Raw genomic sequence first — 15,978 nt, 5'->3', positions numbered from 1 at the left:
AACTTGGATAAATTATAGTTAAGGAGTATCACAGATAACGCCTACGTGAGCTGTGCGACTGTTCACTACACTGAAATCAGCAGGCTATTACTGAAATACACGTGCTATATCATAAACTATGATATAAATAGGGAGGTCCTATTAACATGTTTAGTTTTAAAGGACACCTTCCTGCCTTTAGTCTCCTTCATGAGCAGTATTAGTTTTCTTCTAACATCCAGAAGTCTGCACGATGTGTTTCATAGTTTGTAACAAGCCTTTGACAGGTAAACATAACATGACCGAAAAAGCCAAAAAAAAAAAAAAAAAGAGAGAGAGAGAGAGAGTGTGTTGACATAAGAAGAGAAAATGCTCTCAATTATGGAGACAGGCAAATGGTTCATTTATGTTTGATGTGTGTTTATTCCTCCCTAAATATCGTCGGTGAAGTTTGCCATGCACGTCAGATTTTCCTGCGCATTTTTATACCTCTGCCAACAGAGAGAGAAAAAAAATCACATTCTAACAGACAGCTGGTGCTTAGAATACAGTTGAATAACTATTAAAAAACAGATGATATTTAGATGATAGTTCAGTCTAACACATGTGCCAGTGAACCATTAAACGTCTGTGAAACTATGCAGTTATGAAACGTAACTTTAACCTCAGCCAAACCGATTTGCTCAGTTGTAAATAAAACAGCGAAGTAAACGTGACCCGACAGACAGAACCTGAGTGAATGAAGTCCAGCGTTTAACCACTGAGAGCTAAAACTCAGCTGAGGTTTCAAAGCTGTGTGCCGGTGATTGGACATCAGCCGCTGATTAAGCTGGTTCGCCTATAAAGTGCTCTGTAAGGAAACAAGCTCCAGCAGCTCTGCGCTCGGGAAAAACACTATATTTACTTATCTTGTGCAGAAAAATGCGCTGACATTGCTTTATATCGAGCACCGGCTGCCCAGTTAAACTGTGACTATCACCAGGTAACGTAGGCGTGTTTCTTGAATTAGCAGCAGGTGTTAAACAGCTGACAGATGAGGAGGAGGATGCATGCAGGTAAACGGAGGGTCTGTTGAGCTGATCGCTGGTTTCGTGAGAAAAATGTCAGCTCGTTCTTTATGTTACAGAAGCACAGAGACACAAGACCAGGCGGAAAGAGACGATCGTTGGTGAAAATGAGAATCTGCGAATGCAACATGTGGAACACGGAGAGTGGAATATGTAAACAAACCGGTTAACGTAACCCCCTCGGTGCACTCTGCATGCTAATTGTTAGCAGAGCTAGTGAAATCTCTGAAAACATCTGAGCACTTTTGCAAACATGTTCTATGTTGACAACCTGACCAGACATACGACGCGACATTCGTGGCTAAAACACTGTTAAAAGTGTAGCTGGTGACAGAAAAACAGGGTATTTTAAAACTACACCACCATCATTGCTGCCTGTGATTTGATCTGCATTCTGGGATACCTGGCTGCCCCAAGTCTACACAAGCAATCGATTATCTAGGATCGACCTGTTTTGACTTACTTTGCACGGCAACCAATCAAATGTTAGAGAAGCTGCATGGGCAGCGTTAACCCCGCCCCCTGAGTTTGATGGGTGAGGCTGACAGATAAAATTATTTCATGATGAGAGCCAGGCGCCAGGACTGCCAAAATGAAATAAATAAATATATCATTAAATAATTAATTAAATGTGTCAATAATTAATTAATTACATGTGTCATAACTATTTATTTAATTAATTAATTCCAATTTTAATTAATTATTGACACATTTAATTATTTAATGGTGTATTTAATTAATTCATTATGGCAGTCCTGGCGTTCCATATTTAACTTCCTTTATTCAATTTTAAGGGCTGAAACTTGTATTGAACTTTTCTGCTCTAACCTTTTTTTTTCCATTCTTTTATTTTTCAATGCCAAACTGTCATAAAACACATAGGTACATATAGAAGTAATAATCTTTTCCTTTTTCTTTTTTATAGCATACAAAAAAACCCATAGATGAGATGAGTACCTGAATACCCCCCACTCGCTCCCAATAATGTAAAAATGAATATGTTACAGAGAAAATGAATTGACTCATACAAAAAATACAAAACCCATACCAAAAAAAAAAAAAAAAAAAAAAAAAAATCAACAATAAGATAATAGTGCGTATCCTTATAGTTTAATATTAACATTAACATCTGCTAGCCTCAAAAAACAAGGTCTTAACATTAATCAATATTGATATAAATCTTAACCAACAACAGTAACAATATTAATATTAATATTAATGGTTACTTGCTCCTCGGTCGAAACTAATTAATAATGCTGGAATATCTTTAAATAGAGTATTCTTATAAGGTAGAACAGCCACTGCCGGGAATAGCAGAAAATTTGTACAATATTGTCATATGGTGGACTACAGAGAGATTTCTCGTGCTGGTAACTTTTCTAAATATTTAAGTAATGGTTTCCAGTGAGTAAAAAGTCTATCCAATGAGCCTCTGATGGAGAATTTTCTCTTCTCCAATTTTAAGAGTCCTAAGATATCCTGTAGCCAGACTTTCATTAATGGTGGCTGAGATGGTTTCCACAACAACAAAATTATTTTTCTAGCTATGAGAGAAGCAAAGGCAATAAGGTTATTTTGAATAGCTGTAGTATGAAGGTTAATTGGTGGTTTGCCAAATATAGCGATATGTGGAGTTGGAGTCAATTTTATACCCAATATATCCAAAGTTATTTTGAAGAATTGATGCCAAAATTCAGACAACCTAGGGCACGCCCAGAACATATGAGTAAGATTGCAAGGTATCTGTGAGCATCTGTCACATTTATTATCAAATTTATCTGGATACTGTAGTGTAATCTGTGGAAAACTTTAAATTGTATTAATGAAAGTCTGGCAAAACTACAAGACGAATTAATGGCCCTTACCGCTCACTCCCAGAACAACTCAGAAAAACTCATATGGAGTTCTGACTCCCATTTCATCTTGGTCCTGTATAAAAGAGATTCACTAGGCGGAGAAGCTACTTTATAAATAAAGGTAAGAAATATGACCCTTTACCAAAGTTTTGGCTCTGAGAACCAAATCTATTCCACTGGAAGCTGGGATTTGTGGGAATAAAGTTGAACATTTCTTTGCAAAGTTTTGCAACTGGCAGTACCACAAAAAAAATTCAGATTTATTGAAATTAAAGTGAGTAACTAGTTCGTTAAAATTTGCAAAAACATCATTTACGTATTCAAAGGAGCTTGCAAAGAAAAGCGTCTGGACTTCTTTAAGTTACTTGATGACGTTTCACCTCTCATCCGAGAAGCTTCTTCAGTTCTAAGGTCAAATGGTGGGGAGTCCCAGATTTAAACCTAGTGGGAGTATCCCCCCACAGACGGACAAAAGGACCCCCTGCTGATCCTCTAATCGCCTGAGCCAAGGTGTGAAACTGGGTGCGGGTCCCAATCAGCCAGAGTTTCGAGTGAGCTTATTGTGAAACCTGGCCCCACCTTATCATGCGAATTCCTGAGGTCAGATGGCCCAGGATGTGAGTGGGCCTTAAGGCGTCTGGGAAGGGATCTCAAAACTGGATTATAGATGGCAGAGAGTTGGTGTCGTAAACCCCCGCCTCTGTTCAAAGATGGTCGCTCACAGTGGACATAGATGGCTTCTTTCACTCCTCCTTCAAACCATCTGTCCTCTCTGTCCAAAATGTGAACATTGGCATCCTCGAAAGAGTGTCCTTTATCCTTAAGATGCAGATGGACTGCTGAGTCTTGTCCTGTGGAGGTGGCTCTTCTGTGTTGTGCCATGCGCTTGTGAAGTGGCTGTTTGGTCTCTCCAATGTAGAGGTCTGGGCATTCCTCGCTGCACTGTACAGCATACACCACATTGTTAAGTTTGTGTTTTGGCGTTTTGTCTTTCGGGTGAACCAGTTTCTGTCTGAGCGTGTTGCTGGGTTGTCTTCCTTTTATGAATCTCGTCTGGTCCTCTGAGATAATTGAGGGCATAATCGATTCTAGTCGCCGGGCTAGGATTTTTGCAAGAATTTTAACGTCTACCGGGAGGAGTGATATTGGCCGATAGGATGTGCAGCTCAGTGGGTCTCTGCCTTTTTTAAAAATGAGAGAAATAGTGGCTTGCATGAGTGTAGGTGGCAGAGTTTCTTTGCTCAAACGAATAATTAAACATTTGCAGTAGAAGTGGAGCTAGCTGATCTGAAAAAACTTTATAAAACTCAACCAGGTAGCCATCTGGACCTGGTGATTTACCGCTATTCATTGATTGTATTGATTCTTTAATTTCTAAAATTGTAATAGGGGCGTCTAATTTTAAATTAATTTCAATTTAGGTAGATCCAATTTTTCAAATAAACTATATAATTGGCTTTCATCTATGAAAGATTCTGAGGTATAAAGTTGAGTAAAGAAAGATCTGAAAGTGTCATTAATTTTATCTGGATCTGAGGTTATTAAGCCTGAATCATCGGTTATCTGTATAATTTGATTTGATGCTGTTTTAGTCTTCAGTTGCTGTACCAGGAGACAGCCAGCTTTATCACCATGTTCATATACTAACCCTCGAGAGCGGAGGAGAACTTGTGCAGCTTCTGAAGTTTGAAGTCTTATTCTTTCTTTATAAAGATCAGGTGTATTTGTAAGAGAGATAGACAATTCTATCTCTTTTATGGCCTTCTCCAAATCTTTCTGCTGGGATCTACGTAGTTTATTAGAATAAGACGTAAAATAGATAATTTTACCTCTAATATAGGCTTTTAGAATAACCCATAGGATAGATGGGGAAGTTTCATTATTTTTATTAGTTTCACAAAAAAAAGTAATCGACTCAGAAATATATTTACAAAAGTTGGTCTTCGCCACCAAGAGAGGATTTAGCTTCCAATATTTAAATCTCTTTGGCTTCATTGTAAACTGAAGATCTAATACTACTGTGGCATGATCTGATACCGTTATCAGTAGATACTGAGTAGAAACAATCTCAGGAATAAACTTTTTTTATCTATCAGAAAATAATCTATTCGCGAAAATGTACGATGCACATGAGAAAAAAAGAATATTGTTTTGCAGTAGGATGAGCAAAACGCATTAAGTATGCATTAAGTCCATAGTGACTACAATAATTGCAAAAACGTGCAATAAACTACAAAAAAATTGAAAATCGTTTTTGTTTTTTTTAAATATATATTTCTACTTGGAGAAATTTAAGAGGTTTATCCCTCAAAACTTTAAATGCAAAAAAGTTGCAAAAAATAGTTTACAACAACAGGAAATTTATTTTGAGTGTCTTCATAGTTTTATTTTTGAGATACACCAATTTTTATATACTGCAGGAAAAACAAAAAAACAATCCTATGATGCAAATTTGCAAAAAAAACAGCATGTGCATCAAAATAAACTATTTCCAGCAGTGCAATTCGAGTTCTAAGCATCCCAGAAACTATTCAGAAAAGTCAAACATGACTTATAAAAACACCAGTATAGGCTTTTAAGGCCTACAAGTAAAAAACTACATTTTCCGCGAGAATGACGCCACTTCCGGTTTCGGGCAGGAAATGGCGGACATGCGATAGTTCGCGCTGACGTCTGTTTCACTGTGGGAAGTGTTACAAACAGCTGATCGGATAGGCAAAGCGTGTTTCTGGAATATTATGTTTTTGTTCCTGCAAGCGCTTTTTATGCAATTTTTGCAAAGCTTTATGTGGAAGGAAACCGTGACCTAGGACAAGCTGATGGCATAAGATGTAAGTACAACTCCTCTGGTTTCATATGCAAAAAAAATATTGCACTAGCTTACACGGTTCAGGTTCTACAGGGATTTAAAAATAGTTACACAAAACGGAGCGTGCTGCTCTGACCGGCTTTAAAGGGTTAACAATAACAATGTATTGAATAATGACTTTAAAAAAATAATATAAAATAGTGTGCAACACCACTGAAGTTTTTTTTTTTTTTATCTCTCTTTTCAACCAACGGCAGTCACTCTCCTCTCCAAATAACTTCTGCTTAGCTTTCCGAGCTTCCCTCGGGTCCTCTTAATCAGCGGTCTCCAACCTTTTTTGCGCCACGGACAATATTTTCACGGACCGGCCTTTAAGGTGTCGCGGATAAATGCAACAAAATAAAACTAGTACCGGTACTGAAAAACAGACCATTTATTCATAACACACATGAAAAGACCCAGGAAAACCGAGTTAACAATCAAAACGATAACAAAATAACGCTGAAAACTGATAAAAACCCTGAAAACCATACATTTCACACCTGAGCCTCAACTCTCGCGGCCCGGTACCAAACGACTCACGGAGGCCCGGGGTTTGGGGACCGCTGCTCTTAATTGTTGTGACGCGTGTTCGAAATGCAGAGAGGTGCGCTGGATTTGCCACACGGAGCAGTGCGAGAGTAAAGCATGAGGGAGGGGCTAATAATTGGCTCAGTCATTTTTAATGATCGTTGAAAGCCCAGATCGTAATCGTGATTAAAATTCGATTAATTGAGCAGCCCTAGGGAACAGTATGTCTATCCTCTCCATCTGTCAGCTGCTACTGGCTCTTCCTCCTCCTCTTCCTCACACACACACACACACACACCAGTTTGTCCTGGTGGATCATCAGGGGTGGGTCCCTCAGTCTGTCCTCACTCTGGACACTTGTAGTTGTCACACATGGAAATCAAATGTGTGATAAGCTGCAGGATTCAAACACAAATGTAACTTATAAATACATGTTCATATGTTCATACTTTTATTACACAATCAGAGAGAAAGAAAAAGAGAGAGTGCAGGACAGAGAGACAGGTAACAATCTCAGATGTATACACTTCTACAAAACAGCACAAGAGAACGAGGATTTAGTGTAGGGCTGGGCGATATGGCCTAAAAGCCATATCACGGTATAATTTGAAGCATGTGCTGTAACTATATATATCGCGATATACTGTATTCCTTTCTTCTGTATAAGATATTTTACACACTATAAGGCACACTTAAAATCCTTTAATTTTCTCAAAAATCGACACTGCGCCTTATGTGTGAATTCTGGTTGTGCTTACTGACCTTGCACCGATTTTATGTGGTACGTGCAGAAATCTTTCAAAAATGTTTTAGTACAACTTTGGTAAGCTCTGAAGGCGCACCGCTTGATGGATTGCCGGAGCATTACGACTGCCGTAGTCAGGAGCCTCACGGAGCAATTCGGGTCCAAAACTCCGTCCTCTTCAGGTCCCAAAGTCAAACGAGCACTGTGTCACGGTCTGCAGAGACAGGCCGTGCGGTGGTGTGTGTAATGGACCCAGGTGCGTACAGAACAGGAAACCAAAAACAGCTGACAGAAAACACTGGAGCACCTGACAGTAGACCAAACATAGTTCAGCGGGTCGGCCAGGAGGGCGGCAACACAACAGCCCACAGTTCATGAGGTCAGGGGGCCGACCCGGAGGTCGAGGGCACCACAGGTCACAGTTTATCAGTTCAGGGGGCCGACCCGCTAGGTTGGCAACACAACAGGCCACGCCATCGCCCATCAGGAGGCCGCCCACGCGGGAGGCAGTGGTGGTGCAGGTCAGGAGGCCGCCCCTGACGGCAATGTCCAGCCGACGGCCCGGAAAGTGGCCGGCGATCCCGGGCGTAGCAGAGGCAGAAGCCGATGGTGGCTGGGCGGGCTCCTCGGGCCCTCCAGCTGATGTGGCGTGTGGCTGGACGGGCTCCTCGGGCCCTCCAGCTGACGTGTCATGTGGCTGGTGTGGTTCAGAGGCAGCAGTATAACATAGCTAACATTAACAGTATAGTGAATCCTGCTTGTGCTGTGATATTCAGGACTGCAAACCGAGCAGCATTCACTAATTTTCAACTTGTTGTTTTTTTTTAAATATATCACTGACTTTAATTATCCATTAAAATTATCACATTCTCTGTAAGATTAAGGTCAACTACTGAACGGCATATATTTTAAAGTAAAGGCTTTAAAATCAAGCTGACGCTGAAAGTACTAACATCACTAATGCCACATAACTTTGCCGACATGTGGCCAACAGTAATGTTTTAATGTTCTTCATTATTAAACATTTGCACATAAATAAGTGACATCATATTCAGTACTGTTGAAAGTTTAGTCTTCGGCTGCCCCACTTCAGCCGTCTGTAGTGATGTGCGGATCGATACTGAAATATCGATTGCTGCGATACCAGTCATTTATGTTCTAGAATCGATTCTCATATTAAAATATCGATATTTTAGTAATTTAGGGTAAATTTGTAGTTTATCTTTAACAGGAACAGAGTAGAAAGAAACTATATTATTCGGATTGTCTACATTGGAAGGAACTACTTCCTATTCCACTTTTAATAGTCATGTGCGAAATAGGGCTTTATAAATTTGTGGCAGCCCTTTGGCATGCGAGACAGACATCTCTCGCGGAGTCCTTTAGTGCTGCAGTCAGGCAACATGCTCAAATGGCACACAACTTCAGTTTTTTTTATTTCTATATGACAATTCTGCATTATTATTATTATTAAGTGATAAGAACAAGTAACCTGACGTCTTGTAATCATGATGAAGCTATAATTTGAGATACAATGAAAGATATCAGATCAGTATCGCCGATACCACTCTGAATTTTACTTGGTATTGGATCGGAAAGGAAATCAGTGGTATCGCACATCACCAGCCGTCTGCCGTATTTTTCGGCAAAATCCACCACACCCACCGCTGCGCTATGAATTGTGGGATATATGGGACCACGAAGTCTACACCAGACCACACTTCAAATTTGGGGAAATCGACGGCGCATTTGTCGACCGCAAACTAAAAGCAAACTTTTCTTTTAGTTTGTGTAAACTAAAAGCAAAGTTGTCACCAAGTACTGTTTATATTTGTGTGTATTGCTGCAGCTTTTTTAAGTATTAACTTGGTGCCTTTGGGTGAAATAATGGTAATATGAGGGACTGATCCAAACGGTCACAAAGAATAGTCACTTGTTTCTGTGCTACCAAAGTTACCCGGCTTTCATTCAAAATGTGTTTATCGTCAGCACCTACAAATTAAACTACTTAAACATTATAAATGGCTTCAAGCTCACACTGAGACTTGTGGACCACTATCAGCCACTGAGACAGTAGACACATTTATGTGTTTTTGTTTTTTTATATGAATATTTCATACTTTAAGGCTGCCTGTTTATTTAAAGGAGATGAACAAAATACATTAGAATTGTACATAATGATATCATAGATGATAGATTAAATAAATAGATTTTAAGTAGATGCTTGTGCATTCTTGAAGTCTTATATGTTGAATTGAATTATGTGCTTACCTTGAGACTACTGTGTGTGTGCGTCTATTGGAGCGTGCTTCGGCATCCTCCGTGGACGATGTATTTCTCCCTTCTTGGTCCCCTGGTAGCCCCGGTTTTCCCCTGGTATCCCTTAGCTTGGTTCCCCCTAGCTGGCCCTTGCTTCCCCTTGGTTGGTCCCCCTTCCCTGGCATGTCGCCGCGAAAAAAAAACAGGCTTATGCGCTGGTCGGACCATGCTGTGCAGCTGCCGGCTAGCGAGTAGCTCGGCTACAGTGAGGAAACACAGCAGGGACACGGCTTCAACATTCAAACATACCCTGTCGCTTGGCACTGTGCGGCTCGGCTGCTATGTGTGTTAACACTGCTACTGCTGCAGCTGCAGGCTGTGTTTCCCTGGCGTATTGCCAGCGCTTCGCCGGTTTACGCACCAGCTGGACCTCGCTGTGTCTGATGCTCAGCCAGCGAGTGAATTAAAATCCCAAGATTAACAATTTTCTACCATATTAATCTGTCTTATTTGCAACAGAGTTGTGTTTTACTGCTATATTTTTTCTGGTCTTTATGAAATTGTAGACGACATTCTGTCATCATTATGATCAGATAATGTCTCTGACCACCAAGGATCATTTTGGGCAAAACCCCACTCTTTGAATGCAAGGGCCAGTCAGCAACCAACTGCTGTTCACTTAACCTAATCCTAACAGGTTACATCCAGTTAAGCATGCCAATCCAAGTTGTTCCTGTGGTGTGGCCAATGTGCATGTTGCAGCTTGTGGAGGCCCACAAGGTTTCATTATTGATCCATTCAAAGCTGAAAATCTCTAAATGAGTCTTTCACAAGAGCCTAAGAAATATTAGAAGCATCTCATTTCCTGCGTGATCTTAATCGATTCATGCATTCAAAGTGCCCTGTTCACCCACAGGGTGGGAAGAGCTGCTGTTGATTCTTCTCACAGGAGAGGTGAAGTCTAACGTAATCTGATTAGACCCTGGCTCACTGCCTGCTGTTTGTACGGTATTGTTTTTCTTCTGCTGCCAACTGAAACTTTGATAGCTCTTCCAAATAGCTTTGGATCCCAAATTTACAGAAAGAGGAATATGGTAATTGCATTACTGTGAAGAATAAAAAATTTGAAATGGAGGATTAATGGCCTTTTAGAAAGTGCCTGCTGCACATGTAGGATTACTCTTGTACCTCTGATTCTCAGTAGTATCACTTGATCTTGGTTGGAAAAGTATGTGCAGATCTGCTTTAATTTTCAGGGTATTCCCTTGCCAGCCCGACTTGACAGACAACAACAGAAGGAACAGTGGGTGGCATGTTCTTTGATATATCTGTGACAATCACAGAATGCAGGATATACTGAAGGGAGCAGACGCAATGCTGGATAGAAACACAAAAAAATATTACTGAATTCTGCTGAACGTCACTTTTTTTTAAAGTTTGTTTTAAATAGGTGTGTAATAAACAGTGATGCTTAGTGATCTTTAGTAAAAAGAAAGACATCAGAGAACATGTCCTAGCTTTTGAGTTTTGTGCATTTAGTTTTAATTATTTGAATATTAAATGATAAGGACCAGTGAGTGCAAGCTTTCTTTTATAAGTGACCAAGGGGCCTCCGTACTGTAGGGGTCGTAGCCATTTTTGTTTTGCGGTTGAGGAAATAATGGATAGGTTGACTGTGATTTTATTCCTAACATGAGCTAGCCTCAGTGTGGTTTGTATGTACAGCACCCGGCCTCTCTCTAGTTGCTTGCTTTCACCTTGCCCTTGTGATTAGATCTGTTAGTAGACATATTGTTGCCCTTTGCACCAATTTTCATTCCCCATTCCCTGTTTTTTTGCCTCTTTAGTGGATCCCTTGTTGGAGGCTCTGAGCCTACACATTTCCCCTGCTGGGCTACAGTGGACCAGCAAGGGAAACTGGATCTGTTGGGTGGGATTGCAGGGGGGGAGGTTGAGTGGGTGGTTGTTGGCCCTGCTGTTGCTCCTGGGTATCTAACCTGGTGGGATTGAACTTTACCTGTATTGCTTCTTACAATTTTTTATAATGTATAGCAAAAGCCTAGCCGATTCAAACATAAGATTCATGATGACTGTATTTATGCAAAGGAAATTAGGGCTTCCTATAGGTTTTGGGGGTTATTTGGGATGGTGGTGGGAAGTCATATCTTATGGCATGTGGAGGGTAGTGATGAGTTGATTCTCCCCTGCCCCACCTGCCTTCCAATCTAATGTAACTCAGTGATCCCTTTGCACACTTAGGTGGGGCTCACACAAAGAAATAAAAATTTGTCAACTAGAATAATATACGTAATTAGCTATAATAATTTATAGATGTTCCCCAATCGAGAAATTGGTGAACATACCTGGATAAATATTTTGTCCTCATCTGTATATCATTTCTATCTTTCTCAATATTCCTAATATTCATCTCTCCTTTCTTTTCTTTCTGTTTCTCCCTTGCATTACAGCGGAGCCATTCACGCCACTCTCCAGGGATTCATCTAGCTGTATGTACATTCTGCCAAACAGTATTCTTCTTTACTGCTATTGACAGTATGGTTAATTTATAGGCTCAGGCTTGATGGACTCTTAAAATCAGTGCTATAGGAACAAATCCAGAAACTCTGATGTTACCATCAAGAGTTACACTGACACACGTGTAGGTCAGTGTAAGTCCTGTGGAATTAGGTCATTGGAATTATCATGTGAAACACGATACATTAACCTGATATATATTAAGTACTGCTTTAAATTTGTCTCAGCAGAGTCTTAGCCAAAATGTGTTTCACTCATTAGGTAGTTCTGATTGAAACTACTCAGTTTATTTTACTTTGCATAGGTTAGGGTAGAAAAACACAATTATCCCATGAAACATACTTATGGTTAAGTATACAGAAATTGTCTGAAAACATGCTTCAGTTTTCCTGGTCAAACTTGGAAGGAGATATGTTTAGTTTCAAATAATAAAACTATTACAAAGAAAAGAAATCCCTATTGTTAGCCCCTCCATGAATCGCTATCTTATCGTGGTGGAGGGGTTTGTGTGACCCATGTTCTCGGGGGTTTCTGTAGGGGTTGGATGTATTATGTGTTAAATGGTGGACCGATTCCTCCGTACTGAGACTACCTTTTGGGACATGGGATGTCACCTCTCTGGTGGGGAAAGAGCCTGAGTAAGTGCATGAGGTCAAGAGGTATCAGTTAGATATACAGGGAGTGCAGAATTATTAGGCAAGTTGTATTTTTGAGGAATAATTTTATTATTGAACAACAACCATGTTCTCAATGAACCCAAAAAACTCATTAACATCAAAGCTGAATGTTTTTGGAAGTAGTTTTTAGTTTGTTTTTAGTTTTAGCTATTTTAGGGAGATATCTGTGTGTGCAGGTGACTATTACTGTGCATAATTATTAGGCAACTTAACAAAAAACAAATATATACCCATTTCAATTATTTATTTTTACCAGTGAAACCAATATAACATCTCCACATTCACAAATATACATTTCTGACATTCAAAAACAAAACAAAAACAAATCAGCGACCAATATAGCCACCTTTCTTTGCAAGGACACTCAAAAGCCTGCCATCCATGGATTCTGTCAGTGTTTTGATCTGTTCACCATCGACATTGCGTGCAGCAGCAACCACAGCCTCCCAGACACTGTTCAGAGAGGTGTACTGTTTTCCCTCCTCGTAAATCTCACATTTGATGATGGACCACAGGTTCTCAATGGGGTCCAGATCAGGTGAACAAGGTGGGTGTTGTAAAGGCTCACCTTTCAGCACATTCACTTCACCAGATGCACCTTGTTTCTTTTCCTCACCTTTGATTGGGTGTGGTGCTTGGCCTTAATTGCACTCACCTGTCACTCGTTATATAAGGACTGCACTCACCTACCCCTCACTCACTCCCACATGGGGCGGCAGCTGAGGTGAGTTTCTCTTTGAGTCTCCTGAGTTCATGTATCATTTTGAGTTACTTAAATCATACTTTATGTCCTTTTTAGAGAGAGCAGTCCATGTGTGTCTTTCTTTCCTTTACCTGTTATACAATAAAACTACAAAACCTGCAAATGACGGCTGCTTATTCTCATTCTAATCCGATGAGCCCATGATGATGACTACTGAAACCCTGAACCTTCCTTCCTCCAAAACATGGTCCTCCGAGCCGGAGTGGTATTAGCGTCATGGATTCAAAGCAGCCATTGACTGAAGGTTTGAGAAGATCCAGTCGTGATAGTCGACCTCCTGCCTACCTGCAGCAGTATGATGTTCAGTATCCTGGAGCTAGAAGAGCTACATGTGAGACAGAGAGTCAAACAGAATGCCAGCATAGTGACACATACACACATGGGCTGCAAGATCCTGTCGGAGAGTCAGAAAGACAACCAGAGACATCCCCTGCTCCTTTACCCACCAACCAAGATGAGGTCATGAGGGAACTCCTGATGACAATGAGGGAGATTAGGCAATTCATGATTCAGTTATCTCCTCCCCATTCTCGCAGTTCCTCCAGATCTTCAATTCACACTGTCTCTGATGAAAGCAAATCCTCTGTTTGCGGTTTACAAGCCATTCCCCAAACACATCAGCAACATGAGCAGTTCCCAGTGATTGATCCAGCAACATGTCAGTCACCCTCTCAGCCCCCCCAGGTTAGCCGTCACTCTGGTGCAGTTCTGGCTGCTAGCCCTCCTTTCCCTAATTCAACAATATTAGATGCTGCAGTTCCTTCAAGTGGTTTGCCTAGACCAGTTTTTCCTACACCAGATGAGACTCCTTTTAATTTCCTGGCCACACCACTGCAAGGTCCCCACCAGATTTCATGTGTTCAACCTGCTGTTCATCTAGATGAAGACCCCGCTCAACCTCTTGTCTGCATTCCGGAACCAAGGCAGCACCCTCCTGTAAAGCAGCAACCAGCTACATCTGATGGTTTGCATGCACAAAACCCTTCAGTACCCATTACTGCTAGTTCTAGTCACCCTGTTAGCACTAGAACACATGTGTATAAGCTTGAGGGTCCTTCTTTCCCAGACCTTACCAGAGAAGATGAAATCCAGTATAGGCTGTTACGAATGGCCCTTACTAACCTGCTTGACCCTCATGAGACAGAGCATTTCAAATATCATGTCCTTCTCGATCATCTGAAAGTAGACCAAGCTAAACGGTTAGCTATTTCCTTTTCCTATGCTCCTGACCCATACACTCAAGCCACCAAAGCTCTTGATGAGCGTTATGGGCAACCAAGACAGCTGGCATTGAAAGAGCTAAAGAATATACTGGAACTGCCTCCTATCAGAGCAGGTGATGGTCAGAGTCTTGATAATTTTGCTCTTCGTGTACAAGCTTTAGTTGGTTTGCTTAGCACTATGGGTGATCAAGGACGGACAGAACTAAATTGTGGCTCCCATGTCGATCGCCTACTTGAAAAGTTGCCCGCAGAGCATTCCAGTCGCTTCAAACGGCACATTTACAGGGAACAAGGAGATATGATGTATGACTTACCTTTGTTCTCATCCTGGTTGCAAATGGAATGCAAGTGTCAACCAAGAAAGGACAGTCCTGTTTCATCCTCTAACCAGCCACGACCTGCCCATAAGTACACCTCTCCACTCACAACAATATTACATGGGACAAATGCATCCGATCCTGTACAGGCAGCACAACCCATCATAATGACTAAGGCAAGATGTGCATATTGCCGCTCACCTGAACACCACATTAGTAAGTGTCCCGAGTTTATTCAGAAGACAAAGGATGAGAAAATAAACTGGATAAAGACAAACAAACGGTGTTGGCGTTGTGCTAGAACTCATCAGGCTGCGAAGTGTGATCTGAGGAAAGCATGTGCCACCTGCATGGAAAGACATCTACAGATCCTATGTGAGGTGAATCAGAGACCTAGAACTGAAACTAATCCTGTAGTGAGGACACTGTACTTTGATAGACCTAGCGATCGCCCTAGTGTCCTTTTAAAGGTTGTGAAAGTGCTCCTGCGTAATGGCAAAAGAACCCTGGAAACATATGCAATACTTGACGATGGCTCCCAACGTACCATGCTTCTGACATCTGCAGCTAAGCATCTCCACCTAACTGGGAAAGCTGAAAAATTATCACTCAGAACTGTCCATCAAGAAGTTGAAACCATTCAAGGTTCTTGTGTAAGTTTCCAGATTTCTCCCATCGCACATCCAGAGAAAACTTACACAATTAATAATGCCTTCGCTACAAGTCACTTAGCACTTTCAGACCACACCTACCCCGTATCCTCTCTTCAACGGAGATACAAGCATCTTCAAGGTATCCCATTAACCTTTACTAACAAAGCAGCTCCACTACTGCTCATAGGCTCTGATCATACCCACCTTATTACGCCTATTGCACCAGTTAGACATGGACCATTTGGATCTCCTGCAGCAGTCAAAACCCGCTTAGGATGGACACTCCAAGGTCCAATCACAGACTTCCAACCCCAGAGCAGTTCCACGCATGCCCAAGGTTTATTCACATCTTCCAGTTCAGGTTCAGGAGAACCGCTCCAGCACATCCTTGTGTCCGCTGATGGCTCTGAATTCATTCAGCCTCTTCATACTCTACCAGCAGCAGTACCTATGTCATCACCGGCAGTGCCACTATCACCAGTTCCACCGCCTGTGGCTGCCATTCCGCCAGTGGTCAGGGCGCTG

General features: G+C 41.2%; 1 protein-coding gene across 1 annotated transcript in view; it reads left to right on the top strand.

Annotated features, from left to right (window-relative positions):
* The window catches only part of LOC147317005 (voltage-dependent N-type calcium channel subunit alpha-1B-like), a 337,402-nt gene that overhangs the window by 292,495 nt on the left and 28,929 nt on the right, over window positions 1-15,978 (top strand). The window contains exon 46 of the mRNA XM_086313576.1: window positions 11,754-11,792. Coding sequence (XP_086169702.1) covers window positions 11,754-11,792 — 39 coding nt within the window. The remainder of the gene's footprint in view (window positions 1-11,753; window positions 11,793-15,978) is intronic.

The sequence above is a fragment of the Aulonocara sp. 'chitande type north' Nkhata Bay genome, linkage group LG12 (assembly GCF_057382095.1).
Source record: "Aulonocara sp. 'chitande type north' Nkhata Bay isolate Kocher_YH1m ecotype deep benthic linkage group LG12, A_spYH_male_GT1.1, whole genome shotgun sequence".
Taxonomy (NCBI): domain Eukaryota; kingdom Metazoa; phylum Chordata; class Actinopteri; order Cichliformes; family Cichlidae; genus Aulonocara; species Aulonocara sp. 'chitande type north' Nkhata Bay.
The sequence above is the reverse complement of the archived record's forward strand: the minus strand, read 5'-3'. Positions and strand labels throughout refer to the sequence as shown.